This window comes from Strix uralensis, chromosome 15 (assembly GCF_047716275.1).
Source record: "Strix uralensis isolate ZFMK-TIS-50842 chromosome 15, bStrUra1, whole genome shotgun sequence".
Classification (NCBI taxonomy): Eukaryota; Metazoa; Chordata; class Aves; order Strigiformes; family Strigidae; genus Strix; species Strix uralensis.
In genome coordinates this window covers 13077894-13091812 of record NC_133986.1, presented here as the reverse complement: position 1 = coordinate 13091812, position 13919 = coordinate 13077894, and the positions used below count along the sequence as shown (strand labels likewise).

Here is a 13919-nt window from a genome sequence, read left to right as displayed (position 1 = left end):
CGGCATGAAATCACGTCAGAAGCCTGGAATAAATGAACTTGAAAGTGCCTTGGACGAAACGGCTCGATGGCATTTATCAGCGACTGGTTCTGCCGCTCTGCACCTGATGGGACAGAGCAATCTCAGTCCTGGTGCTGAGCACCCACCCCTGCACCCCGCGAGCAATGTCAGCGCGAACCCTCCCCGGCGGAGCGCCACGCTCGTGTGGCAGCCGGCCACGAAAGCAGAGGTCACCCACATTTCTCATCTGTCCACTTCACAAACAAGCATGACCTGGGTCCAATTCTAGTGCAGCTGCGTGACCTGCCGGGCCCATTCCTGCGCCGCGTTGCGTAATTCCCCACGGATATATCCCAGCCCTTCTGCGCCCAGCTGCAGCCGACGCTCACGGACCCTCCCAGCTCCACACACACAGACAGAAAGCGGCGCTCGGCGATGAAGCTGACTGCTGCTCTGCTCATCACCATGGTGCTCTGCAGCTCCCTTGGTAAGTTTTGCCAATTAAAACAAAATATATATTTTTTTTAAATAACTGTGAACTCATTAAACTTCTGCACAAAGTATTCGAACTACCCAGAGTACCATGAAAACACCTGGTGGAAACTACTCTAGGAGGCAACCGAAAGGCATCTTGATGCCTCGTTTAAAATTTGCAGCGAGCGTGCTGCAGCCCTGCTGGCAGGAATGATGCCCCCTTGATTCCCACCAAAGACTTCTGGTGACGACAGGGAAATTTAGGTACCTGGCTTCCAAGAAAATACTAATCACAGCAGCTCATGTAAGGTCTCAGACTTTTTTCACTTGGCCACTCACAGCGGGGCTCATCCGAGTAGATTTGGTCTCTGCGATGCGACGGCCAGTGCTCGAGTTCTCACCCTGACTCTGCTTCGAAGCGATGGGTCGGGCCAGTCGGTGGCAACACAACCCATCACGGGACAGGCACCTGCCCTGGATTAGAGGATCTGTCCTGCTGCTCCCAGGGGCGAGAGCAGATGTGGAGACTCAACCTTCAGCAAAACGAACCCAACATTACTCTGTTAGTTAATGACGGGTAACTACGACCATCACCTAACAGCACCTCTAGGCTTGGCTCCTTGAGCCCACAAAGGTGCCTAATCTGAGGCAACACTGCTGCCAAAGCGTCAGAAAACAGAAAATAAATACGGGGAAAGAAGTAAACTTGGAAGGTGAAAATGCATATGAAAACAGAGGCAATGTAATTCAGCACTCGCAGCCTGGGTAATTCCTCTGAGGTCATTAACCAAGATACAGTTCTGTGCAATTAGAGTAAGAGAAGCAGCAGGGTGATCAGGAATATGCTGTACACTGATAAGACAGTCTAAGTGATGAACACACGAATATATTCAGAGAAGGGAGTTGAATCGTTTTTTGGTATCTGTTTAGAGAACGGGGAATAACGTAAGGAAGCAAAGATGCATGGAAAAGATTAAAAAAATCCCACAAAGCTTGAGAAGAAGCAGGGAGAGGGGCTGAGGACCAGCAAGCAGAAGGTTATCCACGAATGGAGGGATTCCACCAAGGGACCTGTGCAACAGAGCAGATCCTGCAGTGGCACCCCATTGCTCTGAAAGCTTTAAAAAAAAGCCTGCAAAGCTGCGAACACGCTCAGCAAAATCCTAGTGTGCTGTGTATGTCATTCCTGGGATGGAGGGGGTTAAAGGGTGAAAGGTTTGTTCGCTGGGCTCCACTCTGTCCCTCACACTGCAGGAGCTGGCTCTGCCCATGACGTTGTCCCCAGTTTTCTTCTGACACTGCTTGAAGGCTCCGCGGAACAGGTCTACGCTGGGCTGATCTCTCAGTACAACGTCGACGATGTGACCGGAGCCGCTTTGGGAGCGTTAAAGGAATGTATTGATGAGCTTTCTCCTGCGCACGTAAAGGCCCTCGTCGATCTGCTGGTAACTCACTCGTTTTATTATGATCGTAACTGTCTAGAACCGTGCAGCCTTGTACCAGCTTCTGGACCAAGAGCACCCAAATACTTTAACTTAAGCACCCCTTGGCCTCAGCTTTGGTTGCACACCAGCACAAAGCTCCTAAATGCTTTGAGAGATGGTTACACAATAGCTGGTCTCTACAACCGGTTTCTTGCTGGCTAGAATTTATGGCGATGTTAACTCCCCCCGCGGAAGCAGCGCCTGCTTCATGCAGGTGTGTTTTTAGGGACGGAGCCAAGATCAGACTCGGGGTACGTGACACACTCGCTCTTTGCCAGCGTTCGCACCTGGCGAGCACCCGCAGGTGAGCGACTCGGCCTTTGCCCTCAGCGAGTTCTGCCAGAGGTCACCGCTTCGGTGTTTAGGCCAAGTACCAGAGCTAAGCTTGGCTCTTTGCTCTTTTGGCATGCCACACTCACTGCTCTTTCTGTTTCAGAAAGTTGTTCGGACAGAGGCTTAAATTGGTGAAATACTTGACCCAGCTGCTGACACTTCCCCATGACTTCCAGCTTCTCATATCCAAAGCCTCCAGGAAAACACAAACCTGAAAAATGGAGAAAACCAGGATGCTGGTGGCTGCTTTTCTAAACTCAGTGTGCTGAGTGCTACACCCTGTCACCTTCCAGTCTATTTTAAATCTTATTTCTTTAGAGATAACATCTAAGTTCTAAATAAAATTCAGCTGATGTTTTGAAATTATTTCTGTCCTCTGTTTTTATAAATAAAGGGTTTTTTTTTCTCCTTGTTGTTGTTAGGACTAGATGCTGTTTGTTTTGATAAAGTCTGAACAACAGCATTATTATATACACTGACTCACCCCCAACACAACACAAACACACACAGGGGTCAGCAACTGAACCCTGAATGACCCGAGGGAATAAGCCCTCAACCAAAGCAACTGACCATTTTGAAAAAAGAGGCAGTTCTGAGAGCAATGGATCCAAAACTCACTGAGCTGAACAGAGCTCGCTCTGGACCATGCTCACGGTCCTGAGAGCACCCCCAGCAGGCACAGGGTGACCAGGAGGAGAAGGAGCGTCTCAGTGTCTGCACTGACTACGGTAAAAACCTGAGAACAAGCTGGATGCCCCGTGATTGCCAGGGGAAAAGTGGGCAGACGGCACAACTGTCCCACAACTCGCCCCAGAGCTCTCGGCTGCTCCTCTGTGGAGGGGACCCAGAGACCAGAAGGGACAGTGTCCCCTCCCAGCGCCCAGGGAAGTGCCTCCTCCTACATCTTGCCCAGTGCTTCTCCACCACTTCTCTTCAGCATCACCTTACTAGATACACCGAGTCCACATGAACCCACAAATCCAGTGAGGAGTGAGGGAAGGATCGTGTCCTTTTTCTGCAACAAACTGCTGCCAGTACGGAACTAGACAGCGGACAAACAAAAAGTCAGGAAAAGTGGCAAAGCTGATGATGAGAGTGCACAGTGCCCCCACCTCTTCAGCCTCAACAAATTATGGGCCTCTCCAAGTCCCTTCGGCCTCCCACACCTCTTCCATCTTCAGAGTGGTTTTAGACACAAAACCTTGTCAGCCTCCCACACCTCTGCAGCCTCCCAAAACTTTTTGGCCTCCCACAGTGCTACGGCCTCTATAACTCGTCGGCCTCCTACACCTCGTCATCCTTCCACACCATTTCAAGACTCCTTACACCTACCTCTTCAGCCTCCCCAACTTCTTTTTCTTCTCCCCACACCTTTTTGGCCTCCACACCTTGTTGGTCTCTCACACTTTTTGTTGTCCCACACCTCTTTGTCCTCCCATACCCTGTCATCCTTGATGCCTCTTCAGCCTCCACACGTCGTCAGCTTCCCACAATGTCTTGATAATTGTGATGGCTCCCCGCTGCCGTCAGTATCAGAAGGCACAACACTCGCCATTAACAACCAAGTTTTTCTGGCCAACTTCTTGTCAGGTCCTATCAGACGATGACAGTTTTTACCTCGTCAGGGAGCTAACAAAGAGCTTGTGGTAGAAGTGTGAGCTCTGCCATTCCCTTCTTGCCCACCTGCAATCCGCAGTTTCTCTGTGGGGATCTTTTTAAGCCTTTTATGCACTTTATCAGGGTTATTTTAGTTAAAACTGGGTAATAAAACTCACTAAATCAGAAATAAAAAACCATAAATGCACTCTACTGGGCAGATGTGAACTGTAATATATTGCAACAGGCTGAAAACAAACAAGCTCTCAACTGCTGCGGGCTGTGGGGCTCCCGCTCCTCCCCAGGACACCTCGTGTCCCACGTGTGACACAGGACTGTCCTGACCTACAGACCAGGGTGAGGGCGCCCGTGTCCATCCATATATTAAATATTAGTGAAGCAAAGGTTCTTTTCTTTTTTAGAAAAAAAGAACAAGCTCTAACATTTTCTTCTTGCACCACAAGAGACCGAACGTGCAGTCTGTTAACCCAGGTTTCATTTGCTTTTATCCCTCCTTCGCAATAGCAGCTTTTAATAAACCTTTTCCCACTCTTTTCTGGTTTTCTCTGATCCTTTTATCTCCCCTAGAGCTGGATGTAAGTTTTGTTCAAACCGTCCCCGTTAACCGCAGGAGTTTTAACCGGCGGTCAGGGCATGTGAGCCCCTCGGAAGTGGGGTTCCTCAGCCGGGGAGACCGAGCCCGTGGGGGGAGACAACCATGGACGGAACAGACTCAGCTGGGGGGAATGACTGTAATTAATTGCCCTTGATTTGGGTAGTGGGGAAATAAAACCACAACCCGCCGCCTGCCCAGTGTGTCCCGCTGCTGCTGTGTTGCCCGAGGGGCTCCGCTGAGGCGGGACACGGGGCTGCCCCTGCTTCTCCTTGGGGAGACCCCCCGACACCGACTCCCCACGCTGTCCCCTGCGGCCCAGGGCAGCCCGAGGACATGGGTTTGGTCAAACCCCCCATACAGCGCATTTCACATTTGCTAGTAGCTGTTAATAATTATGCCCGTAGCCATGGTTACCCCACATGGGGATGGCAGACCCCCCCCCGCTGCAGCGGGGGATCCCTTTTCCTGGCTCAGCCCTTCCCCAACCACGAACCCCTCACCTGTGCCCCCGGCCCCGCTCCTGACCCCCTCCCTCAGCCCCGGGCACCCCGGGACCCCCTCGTGGGTCCCAGCTGAGACCCCACAGCCCGTGGGGGTGTGCAGGGAGGCAGCCCCCCACTTCTGCAAGGCCCTGGGTGCTTGTACAAGGGTTCGGCGGGAGGGAGAGGATGGGTGCTTCTGCGACGGGCCGGGTCTGCTCCCTCCCCACAGGGACACAGGTGGCCAAGGGACCCAGACACCTCAGTGACCCCCGTCCACACCCCCCCTGTGCCCCCCCAGGCATCTGTCCCCGCTGTGTCCCCTCCCCAGCCCAAGCACAGGCAGGGGACATAACGCATGGCTCACACCTATTTTATTTATTTATAGTCCCGACTCAGGCACGAGGGGATGTCACCAAGGTGGGGGGAACACGGTGTGTCACTGGGGCCACAGGGACAACTTGGGGTGTCAACACATGTTGGGGGTGTCACTGGGGTGGGGGGGACAACGTGGGGTGTTACCACGGTTGGGGGGGTGGGTGTGATGACACAGGGTGACCCGGTGTGGGGACAGGGGGTGTCGCCACCCACTGCCATGTGTGAGGACACGGGACGTCCCCGCAGTGGGAAGGACGCACAGGGTGTCCCCAGGGATGTGTGGGGACTCAAGGCGCAGATGTCTGTCCCCAGGTACGTCACAGGGCCTAAGACACGTCTCTCCCCCCTCCGCCATGTCCCCCCATCCTACCCGCGCTCGCAGATGAGCTCGACGACACTGTGCTCCATGGGGACGGGGTCGAGGCAGCGGTGGGCGGCGCTGGCGGCCACCTCGTCCAGCAGCCCCTGCACCACCCGCTCGTCGGCAGCGAAGCGCCACAGGTAGAGCTGCAGGTAGTGCCCGTCCACCTGCACCTGCTGCAGCCCGAAGCGCCCCAGCGTCCGCAGCCGCACGCACTCCAGCAGCGTCTTCAGGCTGATCTTGATGATCCCCGTCAGCACCGACACCTGGGGCACAGGGATGTCCCCCAGGGTGGGAACAGTCCCCCCAATCCCATCCACACAGGGGGGTGGGGACACCCCTCTCCAGGCCGTCAGCCCCCTGGGACACACTCATCCTGGTCACCAGTCCCCAGGGATCCCCCCCCGAGTCCCCACACATGGGGTGTGGGGACACCAGGGGGTCCCAAATGCAGGGAGGCCCCAGGTCCCGTCAGCATGGGCATGTGGGTGACATGAGGGACACCCTTCTCCTAGCTGCCACTCCCGAGCCTGGACAGGGGGACACATGGGACACGTGGGACAGAGGGACACAGGGGACAGCCCTGCCCTGGCTGCTGGGGATCCCCTGGGCTCCAACAGCTGGGTCATGGGGACACCAGAGACACGGGACAGCTGGGAAGATGGGGAATTTAGGGCTCTTGGGGACACGGGGATGTCGTTGTGGCCTCACCTTGTTGAACTCAACAGGGCTGAAGATGTCAATGCGCTCGGAGAAGAGCTTCTGGATGTTGCTGAGCAGGTGGGTGTCCATGGGGGCACTGGGGACGGTAACAGCAGGACTGTCAGGGACACAGGGACAGGCAAGTATGGGGAACAAGGCCTGGGGATGTGGGGACAGGGACATGGGGGCTGTCAGAAGACACGGGGATGGGGACACAGATGGTCAGGGGATGTGGGGAGAGTTTGGGGACACAAAAGGGAGCATGAGGATGGGCAGTGGGTGTGGGGACAGTCAGGGAACACAGGGACGGTCAAGGACACGGAGACGAGACAATTGTGGGACACAAGGCACACGGGGGTCATTGGGGGGTACTGGGACGGTCGGGGAGAACACAGGGATGGTGGGGACATGGGGACCATCAGGGAACATTGGGACAATCTAGGGATGTGAAGAAGGTCATGGGGAAGATGTAGCGGTTACTGCACGGGTGACAGAGGGAGCACAGGGGTGACAGGGCAGCCCTGGGGGTGACAGGGTGGCCCTGGGGGTGACCACGGAGGGCACAGGGGTGACAGGGCTGACCTGGGGGTGTAGCTGGGGGCGTAGCGCCCGGGTGCCCGTGAGCTGCTGTAGACGGAGAAGGCGCGCCGGCTCGAGTCGCTGCTCTGCGCCCGCCGCACCCCCTCCTCGAAGAGCTGCCCCACCTGTGGCACCGCACCCTCTCAGTGCTGGTGTCCCAGAATCCACTCAAAACACCCTCTGGAACACCCTCCGAACCCACCCAGGGTCCCTCAAATCCTCTGTGACCCTCACAAACCCTTCTGGGACACCCAGAGATCCTCAGGGACCTTGGGCATCCCCTCTTGAGCCTTCAGGGACTTCAGCCCCCACCCTGGGACCCTCTGGGACATCAGGGACCCCCTGGGGGACTTCAGGGACTGCTGCAGAGGCCCTCTGGGGACTTCCTAAAGTCCTCAAGGACCTTAAGGGGACCTCAGGGCCTCTCCAGGGACCCTCTGGGATATCGGGGACCCCCCTGGAGGACTTCAGGCCCACCCCCCGCCAGCCCCTCTGGGGTCCAGGCACTGCCCCAACCTGGACGTCGATGGCAGTGATGTCCTCGACCACGCGCTTCATGACAGCGCGGACGTTGCGGGGCTCGACGGTGCCCAGCCAGTCGCGCGTCTCCACGCTCTTCCGCAGCATCTGCGCCACCGCGGCGCCCTGGACCTGCACGTAGTGGTCGAGCAGCCGCTGCGCCGCCGCCCGCGCCTCAGCGCACAGCGCTGGGCCCGGTGTCACCGCCGGGCCCGTGTCCTGGAGAGGGGGGAAAAGGGACACACAGACGTGTGGGAACATGTAGGAACAGCTCCTGCACCTCTGCCTACAGCATCATCACCACCGGTGGCCTGGGGATACAGGGGACGTGTGGGGATGGACCCCCATGTGCCTCTACCTTCTGAGGTCCTGCAGGCACAGGGACATCAGGGGACACATGGGACACTGTCCAGCCACCCCCCCAGCAGCATCAGTGCCACCCCCATCTCCTTGGGGCATCTGTGGGGACTTGGGGACATGCAGAAGCCCCTTGGGGACATTTTGGTGTCCTTGGGGACATTTGGGAGACACTGGCACAGGTAAGGACCCTTCTGCCTCCACCCCCAGGGTCACATCCTGGATGGACATGGGGTCACAGCAGGGCACAGGAAGGGACTTGGGGACATTTTGAGGTCCCTCGGGGACGCTTGGGGGCACACAGAGAAGATCCTGACACCTCCACATACACCGTCATCCCCACCACCACGTCCTGGGTGGACACAGGGCCACAGGTGAACTCGGGGCCATTTGAGGTCCCACAGGGCCACTTGGGACCCCCTTGGGGCTATTTTTAGGACAATCAGACCATTTTGGGTCCACTCAGGGATGTTTTGGGGGACACAGAGGGAAGGAGGATCCCCAGGCTGCCACACTGCAGTACCCACCACCATGTCCCAAACGGACGCTGGGACGCAGAGGGACGCAGCGCCATTCTGTGACATCCTGGGGACCCAGGGTCCCCTTAGGGCCATTTTGGGGTCAATTGGGGTGGTTTTGGGGGCTCACCTGGGGGGGAAACTGCTCGTCAGTGAGAGTGAGGATGTAGCTGACAGTGGTGGCCTCGTAGTCAAGGCAGAGGCGGGCAAGGAGCAGCAGCAGGGCTGGGGGTGCGGCGGGGGCTCCCCGCTCTGCCGGGCCGTCAGCGAAGCCCCGGGCGGTGCGGCACAGCCAGCGCACGAAGGCCACCACCAGCCCTTCGCGCACCGCCTCCACGCAGAACTCCCCCTGCCACCAGAAACGGGAGGTTACACCCCAAAAATACCACCCTGAGGCCCCGAAAAAAACGCAAACTACCCTGTACAAGCTCCAAACTGCCCCAGTGGCCCCCACCCCGCCCTGTGCACCCTGCAGCCTTCCCGGGGCCAACCCCAGACTGCTCCAGTGACCCCCCAACTGCCCCACGCAACCCAACTGCCCCATACAACGCCCCAACTGCCCCCATCACCCCACACACCCCCCCAACTGCCCCACGTAACCCCATGCATCTCCCCAACCACCCCACGCACTCTCCCAACTGCCTCCCATTGCCCCACACACCCCCCCAACTGCCCATCGCCCCACACACCCCCCCAACTGCCCCCCATCGCCCCACACACCCCCCCAACTGCCCCCCACTGCCCCACACAACTCCCCAGCTGCCCCCCATCGCCCCACACAACTCCCCCACCGCCCCCAACCCACCTTGAAGTAGGGCAGGCTGGCGAAGGCAACGTCCTTGGCGGTGAAGAGCTGCACGTAGGCCAGGACAGCCTTGAGCTGGCCGAGCACGGAGGCGGCCAGCGTGGCCAGCAGGTCGGGCAGGCCAGGCCCCTCCTTACCAGGGGGTCGGGGGGCGGCCAGCGCCTGGCGCACATCGCCCAGACAGCCCAGGAAGAAGGTCTGGAGCGCCCGCAGGTAGCGATCCACCCGCTCGCGCGCCGCCCGCGCCACCAGCGCGGCTCCTGCCTGGGCGCCGGCCGCAGGCAGCAGCTCGAGCAGCGCGCGCAGGCGGCGGTGGAAGCGGTCGAGCGCCCGCACCAGCAGCGACGTGTCGCCCAGGCCCCGCTCCAGCGCCAGGCGCCGCTCCAGCAGCTCGAAGTAGCGGGTGGTGAGGGTGGCGGCGAAGGCTTCCAGGCGGCCGCCCCCCGCCCCGGGACGCCCCTCGAAGAGGCTGCGGTACGAGGCCGCCAGCAGACACAGGTTGCCCACGAAGGCCGAGCTGCCGCGGTCCACGAAGTCGAGGATGTCGGAGGCGGGGGGTGGTGTGGCGGCAGGGCCCGAGGCGTCGGCCGGGGGAAGCTCGGCCTCCAGTGTGGCCAGCTCGGCCTCGAGGCGGGCACCGGCGTGGCTCAGGAACTCCTCGCACAGCTCCTCGGGTGGCTCTTCCAGCTGCAACAGCATCTCCACACACTCAGTGAGCTCCTTGGGGTCCAAGGCGTCATCCCTGGGGCGGGGGAAATGAGGGGGTTACTTGGGGGTGGTGGGACGGTCCGGGGTGAGCAGTGGCACTGTGAGAAGACACGGAATAAGCGGTAGAAGCCATCAGTAGGCTTCAGAGTAAGCACTAATTATTCAAAAGACAAAGGGGAAAAATAATACTTAACGGCATCAGCATGTTCCAAAGTTAACAGTGGTTACAGGAACAAAAAACCCACTAAAGATGATCAGTAGGTTCCAGAGTTTACAAAAATAGTGAAAACCCCCTAAAACTCCTCAGCAGGCTCCAGAACTATCCCTTTACCATAAACACATGAGAAAAGCCCCAGATAACGCAACCTTTTAAAAGCTCTCAATAACGGTCAGAATCATCCCCCTTACTCTGAGTGTTCTGTGCAAGGGATGGTTCCTGGGGTTGCTATCAATATGCTCCAGGGTAAATGCCTCCTCCCTATGATGTTTCTTGTGGGCTGTTATTATTAGGCTCCAGATTTAACACCCCTGACCCCTTGAAAAGCTGTCTCCTGCAGCTGTTATCAGTAGGTTTCAGAGTTAACATACCACAACCACCATCACCCCTGCAAGAAGGCTGTTTACTGGAATGGCTATCATTAATCTCCAGAGTGAACCCCCGCTCCAGGCTGTTTCCCAGATCATCAGTAGGCTCCAGAGTAAACACCCCCCAAACCCCCTTTCCTAGTGCTGCCGTCAGTAGGCTCCAGAGTGAACGCACCGGAGGCGCGCGCGGAGGCGCTGGGCCAGGTCGGCCATGATGGCGTGGCTCTCGTCCTCGATGGCACGGAAGGAGGGGAGGTGGCGGTAGTGGCGGAGCACGGCGCGGGCGCGGGCATGGCAGCGCAGGGCCCGCGCAGGCTCCGCCCCCGGCGCCGCCCAGCGCCGCAGCCGCCCCGGCACCTCCACCAGGGACTGCAGCTTCCGCAGCAGCGCCTGCACCCCTGGGGGGGCCGGGGGTGTCAGGGGCAGGCAAGAAAGGGGTGGGGTGGGGCAAGAAAGGGGCGGGGTCCCACAGGGCAGGGCCAGCCACTGGGGGGGGGGGGGGGGGGGGTAGCAAATATGGGTGGGGCTAGGAGCTGGATCTGCCCCCGCCAGGGTCCACCCACCCCCCAGATCTGCCCCTCAGCCCCCCCCTGCCCCATTACCTGCCACCAACACCCCGGATCTGCCCCTACCCCCCAGATCTGCCCCCCTTGGGGTCTCCCCACCCCCTTCAATCTGCTCCTCAGCCCTCCCCACCATGATCTGCCCTCCACACCCCCAGTTCTGCCCCATAACTCCCAGATGTGTCCCCCAGGGTTCCCCCAACCCTCTTCAACCTGCCCCTGTCTATAAGATCTGACCCCTAGGATCCCCCCAACCCCAAGATCTGGCCCCCAACCCCAAGATCTGCCCCCCCAACCCCAAGATCTAACCTCCAGGGCCTCCCCCAGCCTCAAGATCTGACCCCAACCCCCCAGATCTAACCCCCAGAGCCTCCCTCAACCTCAAGACCTCACCTCAACCCCCCAGCTCTGCCACCCAGGGTCCCCCCCTCCCCGTACCAGCCAGCTGGGCGCCACGGCGGTGCCGGTCCTGCAGCGCGGCGCTGACGCGGGCGCTGGAGGTGCTGATGGCAGCCATGTTGGCAGCCAAATCGTCCATCTCTGCCTCCATGCGCCGGAAATCGACCTTCATCTTTCGGATGGTGTCTGGGGAGAAGGAACCGGACACCGGGGTCCCTCGGCTGCCTGGGGGCCCTCCCAGTCCCACACAGACGCCGGGGTCCCCCCGGCCGGGCGCTCACCAGTGGCGGAGATGAACTTGTTGTAGTTCTCATAGAGCAGCGTCTGCATGTCGCTGTCGAGGGCGCGGATCTCCCGCCCCAGCGCGGCCTCACGGGCCAACAACTGCCCCAGGGGGCACTCGCTGCGCACCTGGAGGGGGGCAACAGTTGCACAACTGCCCCCCACCCCATTGCCCCCCCCCCAGTCCCCCGATTTACCCCCTGCAGCCTCCAATTGCCTCCCTGGGGTACTCACTGCCCTCTACAACGCTCTGGGGCTCCTCAGCTGCCCCCATGAACCCCTATCTGCCCCCCTCCAGCATTGCCAACTGCCCCCCTCTGAGCTGTAACTGACCCCCACGCCCCTAAATGCCCCCCCAGAGTCCCTCCTGGAATCTGGAAATGTCCCCCAAAAGCCTCCTTCTGCCCTCTGGGGGCCTCCTGGGATCCTCAGCTGCCCCCCAGGAGCCCTAACTGCCCTCTCAAGGAGTGCTAATTGCCCCCGCCCCCCCCCAACTGGTCCTGAGGGCCCCAATACCGTCCCCATAGAGAAACATACAGTGTTCCTAAAGAGTCCCTACGGAAGATCTATAGGGTCCCCGTGGAGTCCCTTTTTGGGGTCCCTTTAAAGTCATGGGGTGGTCTGAGGGTCCCTCCGTCCGGGTCCGTGGGGCGCCCCTAAGAAGCCCCTTAAGGGGGTCCCCAGGGTCCTTTTAAAGGGGTCCCACAGGGAACTGGGGGGGCGCTGTAGGGTCCTTGGGGCCGACCCGGGGGTCCCTGGAGCTCCCTATCTGGGGGTGTCTGCGGGGGTGTCTGCGGGCGGGGGCTCCCGAGGGGGTGGGAGGGGAGAGGTCACTGTGGTGTCAAAGGTCACCTTAGTAAGGAAAACTTCCGGGTCGAAGTGGGGCCCGTTGATGTCGGCGGGGTCCGGGGCCGCCTCCGTCGCCTCCGCCGCGGGCGGCCCGTAGTACCGCTGGAGCGGCCCGTGGGGACGCCGCCACCCGCCGCCGCCGCCGCCGCCAGCCTCAGGGCTGCCCCCAGCCCCGCTCCCCGCCGCCACCACCTCCGCCATCGCGCCGCCACCTCCGCCCCCGCCCGCTACTTCCGGCCCTTCCCCGGAGCGTCACTTCCGCCGAGGCGTCCCCGTTGCCACGGCAACCGACCGCCCGGCCTGTCATGGCGGCCGCGCCCCGGGATGCTGGGGATGCTGGGGTGCCGGAGGCACCAGGCGGCGTGGGCACGTCCCTCCATCTTCTGTCAAACGCGAGATCTTCCCTTTCAGAGGCCGCCTACAAACATTTTTGACACGCCCCAAAACTCCTTTTCTCCGGCCTTCACATCTGCCTGTTCTATCGGACGGCCTTCGCTGAGGACAGATCTGCTGGAGAACAAGGCCCCACGGTCACATTTTGTGGGGTTTTTCTCATTTTTTCCCCTTCTAGGTGATGCTGATCCAGCCACAGGCACCTGCAGTTTCCCCGAGACCTGCAATCCCCTCTTCAGACAATTAACTGCATTCCACTAATTCCAGTAAACAACTATGGGCATATGGATTCAGAAAGCGGTTACTGCCGGTATTTCATCTTGTCCCATTATTACCATATAATTTGTTTTACGTTTGCTGCAGTGATCCTAGCTACCGTGTTAACGGTGGTATGAGCAGGCAAGGGAAGTGCGAGTTACTCTGTGTAACGATCTGGGGATGCACCTTCAGGCAGTGCTGCAAAACCGCGCTGAAAACAACGGTTCACAGCCGAGTTCCAGTTCTTGGTTTGTTAGCGCTTCAGTAAAAACACCCCCAAATGTTTTGTACGTTCACTTTGAGCTGGGGGGGTGTGCATGAGGAAGATCTGCTCTCTCTGATTTTTATGCCTCAGAAAAAAACATTGTAATATTAGGACTAGATTATCAGATATTGGATACTAAAGCAGCAAAACGGCTGATGTATCACTCGTCCAGAGCCAATACGAGTCATCTTCTGAAACGGCAGGGGCAGATCTTGCAGAGGATGAAGACCTGCTCCCCCCAAGCCAGGGCAGCCCCGCTCCCAGCCCCGTGGTTCAGGTCACTGAAGACGTGCTGTTTCTTGGGGTAACGCTGAAACTGGGCTCCAAGGTTCTCTACAGTTCAACGGCATGATTTGATCTTGGTATTTAGCCTTGCTAGCATGTAAGCACACGGAAAAAACCACTTGAGCAAAAAA

At 59.0% G+C, this 13919-nt stretch overlaps 2 protein-coding genes across 3 annotated transcripts; one reads left to right on the top strand and one right to left on the bottom strand.

The window, feature by feature from the left end:
* SCGB1C1 (secretoglobin family 1C member 1) lies at positions 1–2654 on the top strand. 2 transcript variants are annotated; one of them, XM_074884513.1, is made up of 3 exons: positions 1–487; positions 1729–1919; positions 2395–2654. In XM_074884513.1, the coding sequence occupies exons 1-3, from the start codon at positions 436–438 to the stop codon at positions 2416–2418; spliced, it is 267 nt and encodes an 88-aa protein (XP_074740614.1). In that variant the 5' UTR covers positions 1–435; the 3' UTR covers positions 2419–2654. The 2 variants fall into 2 exon arrangements, with proteins under 2 accessions (XP_074740614.1, XP_074740613.1); XM_074884512.1 differs by having other exon boundaries at positions 1729–2654.
* A 2685-nt stretch (positions 2655–5339) lies between these two features.
* On the bottom strand, positions 5340–12805 carry VPS51 (VPS51 subunit of GARP complex). Its single transcript, XM_074884844.1, has 10 exons — positions 12591–12805; positions 11738–11867; positions 11496–11642; positions 10670–10892; positions 9202–9943; positions 8527–8745; positions 7519–7740; positions 7006–7127; positions 6433–6520; positions 5340–5987 (listed from the first exon to the last, which is right to left on the bottom strand). The coding sequence occupies exons 1-10, from the start codon at positions 12786–12788 to the stop codon at positions 5727–5729; spliced, it is 2352 nt and encodes a 783-aa protein (XP_074740945.1). The 5' UTR covers positions 12789–12805; the 3' UTR covers positions 5340–5726.
* Between the last annotated feature and the right edge of the window lie 1114 nt (positions 12806–13919).